At 42.0% G+C, this 12,563-nt stretch overlaps 1 protein-coding gene across 3 annotated transcripts in view; it reads left to right on the top strand.

Annotated features, from left to right (window-relative positions):
* TOGARAM1 (TOG array regulator of axonemal microtubules 1) overlaps nt 1–12,563 on the top strand; it is a 36,204-nt gene that overhangs the window by 12,596 nt on the left and 11,045 nt on the right. For 2 of the 3 annotated variants that reach the window (XM_088166471.1, XM_088166474.1), the window contains exons 7-15: nt 680–780; nt 1,404–1,484; nt 1,753–1,916; nt 3,349–3,523; nt 3,646–3,780; nt 5,066–5,171; nt 7,500–7,605; nt 7,943–8,178; nt 12,018–12,176. In XM_088166471.1, the coding sequence (XP_088022597.1) occupies nt 680–780; nt 1,404–1,484; nt 1,753–1,916; nt 3,349–3,523; nt 3,646–3,780; nt 5,066–5,171; nt 7,500–7,605; nt 7,943–8,178; nt 12,018–12,176 (1,263 nt within the window). The remainder of the gene's footprint in view (nt 1–679; nt 781–1,403; nt 1,485–1,752; nt 1,917–3,348; nt 3,524–3,645; nt 3,781–5,065; nt 5,172–7,499; nt 7,606–7,942; nt 8,179–12,017; nt 12,177–12,563) is intronic. The other variant, XM_088166472.1, reaches the window with a different exon arrangement.

Below are 12,563 nucleotides of genomic sequence, written 5' to 3'. Positions count from 1 at the left end.
GTGACAGAGTCCATCCCAGGTGACACTGAAAGCCTTGGAATGTCAGAAAAATGCCAGGACTTCAGCTCAGGGGGTTTGTGAGCACTGGCACAAACTGGCATTGGCTGTTCTCAAAATCTGTGACTGCAGGAATGGGGGTTTGGTGTGTTTGGGTTATCTGCTGATAAACTGCCATGGGGGATGGCAGCTGGACACAGGAATTAGGGACATTCCTAGAGCTTAAAAGAATCTTTAGGTGTGAGTATTGCACTGGGTTCATATCCAGGGAATCATTTGAAATTTCAAATAATTTAGAAGTTGTTCTCGTAGATAAGAGCATTTTCCTGGTGAGTGTCTGTGCTGGACACTGAGCTGGGAACAGCTCATGCCTGGAAGTGGCAGGAGGATTTGGTGACTCTCCTTGGCCAGGTTGGAGCCAGCATCATCAATCCCCAGGCCAAACAATTCCTTTCTTTATGGGTGAATCCTAAATTTAGTCCTAGTGTCAGGTTTCCTCATCAGGATGTTCTTCATAATGGCCCTGCTCATCAAATAATTCCCACTGAATTCTCTTTCTGCTCAGTGTGAACATTTGTGGGAATACTGGAGAGAGTTTTACCTTGGAGAAACTGAACTCTGTTGTTGTTTTTGGCTGGACTTTGTGGAGAATTGCACCTATAAAATGTGTTTATGTGAACAGGTCAGACACTTTTCCAGCACTGGGCAGCAAATCCCACCCTGCAAAAGTACCTGCAGCAAGGCTCAGAGACACAGAGGGGGCAGAGCATCACCCCAGCACAGGTATGTTCCTGTCACCACTCACCTGAGGGACCAGAGTGCCCCTTGGGGTGGCTTTTCTCACTTGGGCACTGAGCCCTTAACAAAGGGAACTTCTGGGGCCAGACTGGGATTTGAGGGTGCTCAGGTGAGGAGTTCCAAGCAGCTCATTCCTGTGGGAATTGGGGTTGTGCTGCTGCTGTGTTTTACCCTCCCAGGGCAGTACAGGTCCCTGAAATGGGCAGGGACCAACTGTGTGAGGTGATTTGTGTTTGATCAGTTTTGGTTCTGCTGGAAGGAGGAAAGGAGCAGAGGGAGCTGTGTCCACAGGCTGTCCTTCCATGCCTTGTCCCCAGTCCCTCTCCTGGAGCCCCTTCAGGTCCTGGAAGGGGCTCTGAGCTGTCCCTGGATCATTCTCCTGTCCAGATGAACATTCCCACTCTCCCAGCCTGGCTCCAGGCTCGTGTCAGTGGGATGTGCACATCCTCCACACGGGTATTCAGCACATCCTGCTGGCTTCAGTGACCTGACAATACCCTGGTTCAGGACAGGGATCAGTTCAGATGTGGGGTGACATTTTAGGAGGATGAAACACATCCCAAAGCATGACCAGGATGATTTACACTGAGTGCTCTTTGTGCTTCCAGGCCCTGCAGAGTCACTGCCTGGGTTTGCACCGAGGAATGATCTGGGTCTCACATCTGAAGACGTTGTTGTTGTTGGCAAAGGTACTGCAGACCCAAAATCATCCCCTGAGTCCCTTTGAGTTGTGAAATGAGGGGAAATGTGCCTTTGTGGAGTGGGAAAAGAACAAACAGAGTTGTACAATGTTTCAGATTGTTCACAATCCCCAGGTTAATGGGAATACAAAGCATTATGCTTTGACAGTGTTGCAGTTCCTGCATAGACAATTCCAGTCGTGGCATCCCTGGAATGAGATGCTTTGATGTCCCTTCCATCCCAAACCAGTCTGTGACCCCATGTTCTGCCCTCCAGGTGTTTTTGGGAGCCCTCCTGCCCCAGCTCCCAGCCACTCCATGCCCTGTGTGGCCAATGGGGATGCCCAGGCTGCCAGGGAGGGAGCAGAGCCAGCCCCAGGGAGAAGCTTCCAGCAAAGCAGCACTTGCCATTCCCAGTGCCATGCAGGGAGTGAAGGACAGGTAAGGACTGCACAGCCTGCTGCCTTCTCACCCTGCTGCTGTGGAGTGAGCCCAGCCCTGCTCACTCACAGGAGTTTGATTGCAACAGCCAAAGCTGCTGCTGCTCCTGATTTTCCTTTTGGTGCAAATGGATGTGCCAGGAGCCTCCCAGTGTTGCAGTCAGTCAGTCAGGAGCCTCTCTGATTTCTTCAGAGAGAAATCAGAGTGCAGGGATTGAATCAAAGTCTTTGAATGGAATGAGTAAGTGAATAGATGGAGTGAATAAGTAAGTAAGGAAATGGAATAAGTTTTAAGTGCTTTTAGTGAGTAAAAGTCTTAGATGCCTGAGAAGTAGGACATGTTTTAGTAAAAGTTAAAAAACATCCCAGTGTTTCCTTAGAGGCTCCAAGAAACTGGTTTCAGACATAATAGAGTTAAGAATATTGCTGACATTTTTCAGTTAGAACAAGACAGGCCATGTACATAGTCTATACATAGCTTGGAGTGCTAAAAAATCAGAATTCTGATAGGTTAAGGAGTAGTGGTCTGAGTTTGTGTCTTAGCTAGTTGGAAAGTTTCTATAAAAGAACATTAATTAGGGAGAGCTGGGGCTCCATGCCATGGCTTTATCCATGTGCATTTTGCCACTGCAGCTTTGCCATTGCTTTGCTTTGCTTTGTTTTTGCCTTTGAGACCGATGTGCTTCTGCAATAAATAACTTTATAGCAGCTATGAACCTGCTTGGCTTTTTAAAGAAGAACATAACCCAGCAGTGTGGGTGCCCAAGAGGCACCTGGAGGTTTTCCTAATCCTCACATCCCACAGAGCAGAAATCCCTGCAGAAGGAAGGAGTGGAGCTGGGAAATGCCCTCCCTGATTCCCACAGCCCGTGCAGATGTGGAAGGAGGGATTGGCTGGCTTGGATCAGATCTTGTTTTCCTCAGGGTTCAATTAATCCAGCTCCAATCAGAAGTTGTTCTTAAAAGCCTTCCTGAATATTTGCCCATCATGTGGTTTCTGAGGAGTGCTGCTGTTTGTTAAAAACTATTTACAAATGTAAATGGAGCCAGATTTATCTGAGTGAAGTGGGATACAAAGTAAAAAACATTGAAATGAAACTCTTTCTGCAAGCCTTTACAATAACATTTGAAGAACATTAAAGCTTGAAGTTAATGATTTACAGTGTCTTAACTTTCTGATTTCCACTGAAGATGTGAACCCTTTGTGGGATCAAATTCAAAGGAGTAAATGGATTCAGTTTGTTAAACTGAATTTAAATTTAACTGGATCAAATTTATTTGCTGAATTTTCCTGAGGCACAAAAAGTGTCATAAACACATGAGAGTGAAGGGTCAGATGAGAGAAAATCCTGATTTTCCATGCTGACCTTGGCCAGCATCAGGAACTGAGGAATCAATTCTGGGGTAACTTATACATGAATTTTTTTTTGCAGATAAAAGTGACCTTGTCAAAATCTGCTCAGGAGAAGCTGAGGAGGAAAAGGAAAGAAGACAAAGAACAAAACCATAAAGAGCAGCAGGAAAGCAAAACCTTGGGAGGGAAGGAAGAATTCCCTTGGGAAAGGATTAGACTGAGTATGAGTGAACCAGAGAAACTCACAGCAGAAAGTGAGGATGAGGATGGACATTCCCTGTTCAGTGCTGCTGAATGGAATTCAGGCCTGGGAACACTGGGTTTAACTTGGTTCTGATTGGTTTTACTGCAGTTTGGACATTTCCTTCTTTCCTAGGGTTTAATCTCTGTGGGGATTTATTGACATCACCAAGAAATGGATCTTTGTCCTTAGAAAACGTGGCCTTGAACCCTTCTCTGAAAAGAACATCCAGTTTGAAGAGGTCAAAGTGTCCATCCTTGTTAGATTCTGGTAAGCTGGGACAGCAAACCCTTAAAATATTTGGGTGGGTGCAGTGGGACAGTTTCAAAATACAATTTATTTGTGCAGTGTGCAGTCCTGAGGTGCTCTGGAAGAGGGGGGGAGCTGGAGGGGATTTTAATTCCTTATTGAGTATTCAGTTGATCATTTTTCATCTAGAATCTGTTAGGAAGATTCCTGAAACTTCAGAGGGTTTTAGTTTGAAATGATACAATGCATTAACAGCAAAGTGACTCCCTCCTGTCCCCACAACCCCTTTTCTTACATTTTGACACTGAATTGCCTTTAAAATAAGCAGTAAAAAAAATGTTATGAGTAGAAGAGGTGCTCAAAGGTGGCCAGGATTTCTCAAGTGTCTCTTCAAGATTTATTATGATAATAGCACACTGTGCCTCTGTTTTTCCATTAAACAACCTCTGTCTTTGTGTTTGTGACTCTTAAAAGTGAAAGTTCTTCACCTTTAAATCTGTTCTATCTTGCTAACTTCAGAATACATTTATGAATAAGTTACTCTGTGGTCTAAATTTTGTATTTTTGATGGGATGGGATTGAAGACCCTTCCAACCCAAACCACTCTGGGTGTAAATGTGGTGTTTGCACCACTTAATTAGTGGCTTGTTTGTAGTTTTTGTTTTCACTCAGAGCCAGGATTAAAAACACGAAGGAGATGAATTTTCTCATGTTTGGGCTTGATTGTTTATTAAATTTTATTTAAAGTACAGAGAGTTCTGTAACACTTCCAGCTAAAAGTGAGCAGAATGGAGATGGATCCAGCTGGTTACAAGGTGTTTTAAAGCTAAACAGCCCAATAGAGAATTAACACCGATATTATTGGTACTTTTAACCCAATAATTAAATTCCCATGACCCTCAGTGTGACACTGAGTGACCAACCAGAAACTGCTGCCTGAAACCATGGAGAAGAAGGAAGATGAGCCCAGAAAGAGACACCACCCCAAATCCTCCATCTTGTCCCACCCCCATTCCTATATTATAAAACCCCAAATCCCAAACCCTTCCCCGTGTGCAATCACACACTTCTATTTCACTGCACACCCGTGATTTTAACTCCATCCCCCACATTTGGAGCCTTGTCCAAGGGCTCAGCTCCAAAGCAGTGTTCTGCAGGGGGGCAGTGCCAGAAAACCCAAAATCCCCAAGTTTCTGAAATGCACCACTGGCCCTGTGTGTGTTTAGCAGTGCCCTGTGCTGATGCCCTGTCCCTGCTGGGGCTGGGTGAGCTGGCAGAGGTGCTGATGTTGTGTCCCTGTCCCCAGAGGTGACACAGAGCCCCGAGGTGCTGGACCCTGGAGATCTGCAGCCTTTCCCCAGGCCTGACTCAGCACTGGCAGAGGCGCTGGCACTGCTGGCTGACCACGACTGGTGAGTGCAGGGACACTGAGCTCTGGGACACCTCAAAATGGGCTGGGAGGGACAAGGGTGTGAGAGAAAAATCTCCCAGATGGGTGTGTGCAACACAAAGATCTTTGAATGGACAATCTGAGGAAGGAATAGAAATAGAAAAAGTTTTGATATAGAAGAAAAGAATTGCTGGGCCAGTCTGAGTGGATAATTAAGAAGGCAAAGGTTGTTTTAGTATGTGAGTTGGAAGAGGTTTTTATAACTCTGAGAAAAGGATAAACCCACCTCAAACAAAAGATGCTTTTACTCAGCAAAAAGATTTTCACAAACAAGAAAGCCAATGTTGCAAGTAGAAAATAAGATCTCAGAATTTTCCACTGCAAGAAAACTGAAAAACAACTTCCAGCTTAAACTGTAACACACTGACCTTTTGTGATTGGAAAATAATAACATGGATATGGAAATGTTAGTAGTTATGATGGGCTATAGGTGATAGTGAAGGTATTGATTGGTTGTTATTTATTAAAAGAAAAGTCTAGAATGCATTGTAACAGAACTAGAGTGGCTTCAGACAAACCCCCAGCTGAGGTGACAGGTGTGGGCTGGGCTCTGTCACCCAGGACCCTGAATTGCTGAATCCTCTGGATACAGTAAACAGCATTTAAATAATAAATCAATTACTGTATCATCTCGATACAATAAACAGCATTTTAAATAATAAATCACTGTATCATCTCAATACAATCATCAGCATTTTAAAGAGCCACCTGAAGCCCCACATCCCTCATTTTGCCTCTGACACTCATGTGCTTGCAGACAGGTAGAGGAATTATAAAAGCTTAAAAATATGATGTTTAAAAATATTATATTATTATATTTTTATTATAAAGGCTTTATAAAATATGGTTTGGGCACTGCTACTCGAGCTAACAGCTTGTAAGTTCTCCTGTGAAAAAATCAGGAGAGTTTGCATAAGAAACTCTTATTCTTGTAGAGAAGATAAGCTGCACCTGTAATAACAAAAAGTTTGTCCCATGAGAATCCATGGGAAAAATATGTAAGAAAAAATTGATAAACTGATAAAATGCCATTTCCCATGAGAATCCAAGAAAAACATAGGAAAACTGTCCAAAAATAGAAAAAATTTATAGGTAATAGACAATTTGATAGAGATGTAAAATGCCATTTCCTATGAGAATCCATGAAAAAGAAATATTAGCTATCCAAAAATTGAAGAATTTGATAGAGAGGTAAAATGCCATTTCCCATGAGAATCCATGAGAAAAATATGTAAACTGTCCAAAAATAGAAAAAAAATTGATAGACAGATAATAGATAATTTGATACATAGGTAAAATGTCATTTCCTATAAGAATCCAAGAAAAAAATCTGTGAACTGTCCAAAAATAGAAAAAATTGATAGACAGGTAATAGACAATTTGATAGACAGGTAAAATGCCATTTCCCATGAGAATCCATGAAAAAATCATATAAATTATCCAAAAATTGAAAAATTTAATAGACATGTAAATTGCCATTTCCCATGAGAATCCAAGAAAAAAATATGTGAACTATCCAAAAATAGAAAGAACTAACAGACAGGTAATTGATAATTTGATAGGCAGGTAAAATGCCATTCCCTATGAGAATCCAAGAAAAAATTATGTAAACTGTCCAAAAATAAAAAAATTTGATAGATATGGAAAATGCTAATTCCTATGAGAATCCAAGAAAAAAAATATGTAAACTGTCCAAAAATAGAAAAAAATTGATAGACAGGTAACAGATAATTTGATACATAGGTAAAATGCCATTTCCTATGAGAATCCAAGAAAAAAATAGGTAAACTATCCAAAAACAGAAAAAATTTGACAGACAAGTAATAGATAATCTGATACATAGGTAAATTGCCATTTCCCATGAGAATCCAAGAAAAAATCATGTAAACTGTTCAAAAATAAAAAAATTTGATAGATATGGAAAATGCCAATTCCTATGAGAATCCAAGAAAAAAAAATATATGAACTGTTCAAAAACAGAAAAAAAAAATGATAGATAATTTGATAGACAGGTAAAATGCCATTTACTAAGCAATGAATTGAATGGCAAGAAAGTTCTGAAGCAATGAAAGTCTTAGAAATCTCTATAAAAAGGAGCTGTAACATTAAAGATGGGATTTAAGATCCTTTTGAACCCAAACCTTCTGGGATTATTTCTCATTTCTTTCTTTTCCCATTTAATTTGTTGACTGTTTGATTCTTTGGAATTCCACATTTGATTATTTGAATGCAACTTTGCAGGTGGATGGAATTGGGTGAGACGAATGGAAATATTATTTCTTTCACACAGGGAGAAGAAAATCGAAGGTCTGAATTTTATCAGGTGTTTGTCTGCTTACCACGCCCCTGTTCTGACTGCAAAACTCCATGAAACAACTCTGGCTGTGGCTCAAGAGGTTCCATTTTTCCTATCACAATATTCCACTGGCTCTCTGTGTGTATATTTTGTATTTTTAGAGCTCTCTCAAGTGATTGATGCTCACCTCTGGTGAGTTTTTCTCAACTGGGCAGTCTCAAGGATGATTTGAGACTGAGAAGCTGAGCAAATATCGATTTTTAATTTAATAATGATATCTTTTAATTCTCACCCGTTGTCAATCAAGTTAGAAATGTGTTTTCTCCGTTGCTTGTAATGTTACTTAAAAATGACAAAGGGCAAACATGAATATATTTCTTTTTCAAGTCTCTCTGATAAACATTATTCATTGTTTTTTGGGTTTTTCCTGTGTGCAGGTCAAGAATTTACGCTCAGGTGTTTCTCGAGCTGCTGTGGTCTGTTTAGGGGATTTGTTCACCCACCTGAAAAAGAGCATGGATCAAGAACTAGATAATGCAGTAAAAGTCCTTTTGCACAAAGCTGGGGAATCCAACACTTTTATAAGGGAAGAGGTAGACAAGGCACTGAAGGCCATGGTTAATAATGTGACTCCAGCACGTGCACTTTGTTCTCTTATAAATGGAGGGCAAAGGTAATTGCTATAAAGACTTTATCAAGAATATTGTGAATAGAGGCAATTTATCAAATAGAGGGTTTTTTTTAACATCAAATCCTAGTACAGTAGACAGAAATTTGAAAGTCCAGTAAATCAGCTGTGCTAAACCTCTCCCCAGGGCAATGTTTGTTGGCATAAATTGAATTAAAGCCCCTCTGTTCCTTCCTGTGCCTTGTGTTAGAGGTTGGCTGTTAATCTGGGAGCTTGGTGTATTTTCTGGCTGTTTTGCACCACTGCAATGATTTTATTTGCTGTTCCTGTGTATTCTTGGGGAGCTGCTGTTTTGCTTTGCCTGGTAAAGCTGACATCATTTTCTTTCTTTTCCTCCTTTGCTCTGCAGTCAATTCGTGCCTTGGCCAGTTTTCAGCCCCCCTCTTTATTTAGAAAACTGATTTATAACACAATTTTCTCTAGCTGCATCTATCTTGCTTGACTCCTCCTCTCTAGGCTGAGCCTTTGTGTCTGCATTTTAATTTCCTTCTCAGTGCTGGTGGCTGTTCTTTTCTGGAGTTAATTCCCTTTTTCCCCTGGCCCTGTTGAGTCTCTTTTCCTTTTCCATCCTCATTCCCTGCTCACATCTGAGCTGGGTGCAGCTCCTGGTGCTTCCTGTGCTCCCTGCCACCTCTTGGTGACATTTCCCAGGCCACATTTCCCTTCATGACACATTTCAGGTGCTCCATTCCAAATCTCTCCACAGGTTTCCTGCACAGCTCCAATCCTCAGAGTTAATTTTGATTCAAAATGTTCTCTTTTGTTTCCTGGGAAGCTTGTGGGATACATGGATGTTTTGTTGTTTTGGGGTTTTTTTTTTGTTACATGACAGCACTCACAGAGAGCTCAAATTTTCTTGAAAGATTAAAAAAAAAAAAACCTTTAAAGTTTGCTTAAATTTCTTTAACCTTTCTTTGAAAGATTAAAAGCAAACTGAAGTTTTTGATCACCCACCACCCAGTCCTGCTGCTGAGTCCCCTGCATAAGGTTGGGTTTATACACTTGGGTGACAAATTATCCCTAATTTGAGCTCCTTCCTAATTATTGTGGGATACATGGATTCTGTCTCCTCACAGCTCTACTGCAATTTCCTGCTCTTTAAACTGAAAGGCCAAAAAATCAGCCTTGGGATTTCCATTCTTTAGGATTTACTGGGATTCAAACTGGCTTGGGATGGCTGCCCCAGGGCAGGACATGGACAGGGCTTGGAGCAGCCTGGGGTAGTGAAGGTGTCCCTGCCCCTGGATTTGTGTCCCTCCCAACCCAAACCTGGCTGATTCTGTGATTTTGTGAATTTGGGAGCAGCAGGCATTAACTGCCCCAGCTTTCATTCAGGGGAAATGCCCTGTTTGGGTTCTTCCTTGGCCTCAGAATTGTCCCTGTGACACCTCCCCACCATCCCTGGCAGATTCAAAGCCACCTGCTGAGGGGTTTTCTGTAGGGATTTTCCCCTCCAGCTGGTGAGTTTGTGTGGGTTTTCTGCTCTCTCAAGGCATCAGGATTGAGCTGTGAGGCTGAATACAGCATCAGGTATCAGGTTAATCTGGTCACAGCTCAGACTTTCCTAACCCATGGAGTACAGGATGTTTTTAATGGGTAACACATCAGGGCATGGCCTAAAGGTGCAGCTTTTCTAGGCCTGGCTGTGTCAGCACAGGGCAGCTCCAGCTCCACAGGCTGTGACCTGGAATATGGAATTAACCCTTCAAAGGAGAAATTTGTGTCTCAGTAAGAAGTGAATTGTTTGACACAACTGCAATTCCACAAGGGATGTTCTCTCTAAATTGGGCTGAGTTGCTGAAATTCATCACCACATAATCCTTCAATAAAGGCTGTCACTCATAATTCATGAGACCTCTTAAAATGTACCTGCTTTCTGCTCAGCTCCTTTCAACCCTGCCATGATCATGATTTTAATGCTGGCAACCCTGAGTAGATTCTTCACCAGCTCCAAAGTTGGGTTTGACTTTACCAACAAAAATAATTCCAGTGGGAGGTGTCCCTGCCCATGGCAGGCTTGGAACAAGATGAGTTTTAAGGGTTCCTTCCCAACCCAAACCAGTCTGGGGTTCTGTGAGCACATTCATGATCCAAGAGCTTGATTCCAGGGATAGAGCTGAGAGTGATTTCACTGCAGGAATTTTAAAATCCTGTTTCTTACCTGTGTGCATTGTGTTTAAGGTGCTGTGTGCACACAGATATTTTGCAGCTGTTCCCCTGAGCAGGGGCTTGTTTGCTTCATGGAGTGAAGTCTCTCAGCCTCACAATTCTTGTTTTCTCCTTGAAAGTGCAGCTGAAGTTACAAATTGTCCTCAGAGTAGCATTCTGAATCCAAATACAAAAAGGAAGAGGTTAGAGTTGGCAGGATTTTGTTCTGAATACAAGTGGGATCAGCAGGGGCAGCAGGATTTAGATGAAAAGGTCATTTCTGCACGAGTTTGGAAGCTGATTCTGGCTGTTCTGTCCTTTGCATCAGCAAAATGTTTATTTTTCACAAAGCAGGGATCATGAGACTCCTGCAGGATCTTCAGGAGTCGATTGAACACTGCTTTAGTCAATTTGATACCAAGTGCCCAGGATGTGTCTCTGAGCACAGGGACTGGTTTTTCTTAGAGCTCATTAAAAGAACAGCCATATACTTTGGAAAATAAAATTATTTGAAGGAAGACTAGAACTGAAATTTTAAAACCTCCCTGCCTGTATGCAGCAAGAATAATTGTAGTGGAAGGTGTCAAACAGGAGGTCCCCTCTGGCCAAGCACTCAGGATCCCGTGGTTCCAAGGCTTGGTTTGGTGTTGGGAAGGAGAAGGATTTGGATTTGACAGGAATGTCTCACAGATGTGTGTGTGTAACACAAAGATCTTTGGATGGAGAATCTGAAGAAGGAACAGAAATGAAAGCAAATTTTGATATAGAAGAAAAGAATTGCTGAGCCAGCCTTACTGAATAACTAGAAATCAAAGTGTGATTGAGTTGGAAAAGGTTTTATAGCTCAGAGCAAAGGATAAACCCACCTCAAACAAAAGATGTTTTTACCAAGCAAAAAAGATTTCACAGGCAAACAAGAAAGCCAATGTTGCAAGTAGAAAATAAGATCTCAAAATTTTACACTGCAAGAAAACTAAAAAACAACTTCCAGCTTAAACTGTAACACACTGACCTTTTGTGATTGGAAAATAATAACATGAATATGGAAATTTTGTAGTTATGATAGGCTATAGGTAATAGTAAAGGTATTGATTGGTTGTTATTTATTAAAAGAAAAGCATAGAATGCATTGTAACAGAACTAGAGTGGCTTCAGACAAACCCCCAGCTGAGGTGACAGGTGTGGGCTGGGCTCTGTCACCCAGGACCCGTGAATTGCTGAATCCTCTGGATACAATAAACAGCATTTTAAACAAGAAATAAATCAATTACTGTATCATCTAGATACAATAAACAGCATTTAAAATAATAAATAAATCAATTACTGTATCATTTGGATACAATAAACAGCATTTTAAATAATCAATCAATTACTGTATCATCTAGATACGATAAACAGCATTTTAAATAATAAATAAATAAATTGCTGTGTCATCTGAATATAGTAAACAGCATTTTAAATAATAAATAAATAAATTGCTGTGTTAGCTGAATATAGTAAACAGCATTTTGATAATAATTAAATCTCTGCATCCTCTGGTTACAATAACCACCATTTAAAAGCCACCTAGAGCCCCCCCCCCAGCCCTCGTTTCGAGGTTTTCCAGTCCGGTGTGTTGTGTGAGTGCTGGGAGCTGCCCCTGCAGGGCCCGGCCCTCATTGGTGTCCCCCCCGCAGCCACCTGCACTCGGCAGTGCGGAGATGCACGGCGCAGCACCTGGGGGACATCGTGGAGCTCCTGGGTCCCGAGCGGGTGGTGGCCGGAGCCCGGCCCGTGGCTGAGCGGCTGCTCCCGGCCATGGCCAGGTTCGCACAGGACAGCTCCCAGCAGACACGGTGAGCGCCCCCAGCCCCACCCGGGACCACCCCGAGACACCCCTGGGCATGGGAAAACAGCACCCCGGGGTGCTGGGAGGAGACCCTGCAGGAGTGGATGGGGATGGGATGGAAGGTCCCTCGTGTTGGGAAGGAGAAGGATTTGGATTTGACAGGAAGGTCTCACAGATGGGGGTGTGTAACACAAAGATCTTTGCATGGAGAATCTGAGGAAGGAATAAAACGAAAGCAAATTTTGATATAGAAGAAAAGAATTGCTGAGCCAGCCTTACTGAATAACTAGAAATCAAATTGTAAGCGTGTTGGAAAAGGTTTTATAACTCAGAGCAAAGGATAAACCCACCTCAAAAAAAAGATGTTTTTACCAAGCAAAAAAGATTTCACAGG

This window comes from Sturnus vulgaris, chromosome 6 (genome assembly GCF_052056855.1).
Source record: "Sturnus vulgaris isolate bStuVul1 chromosome 6, bStuVul1.hap1, whole genome shotgun sequence".
NCBI lineage: Eukaryota > Metazoa > Chordata > Aves > Passeriformes > Sturnidae > Sturnus > Sturnus vulgaris.
Note: the sequence above shows the minus strand (reverse complement) of the source record. Positions and strands in the feature narration are given on the sequence as shown.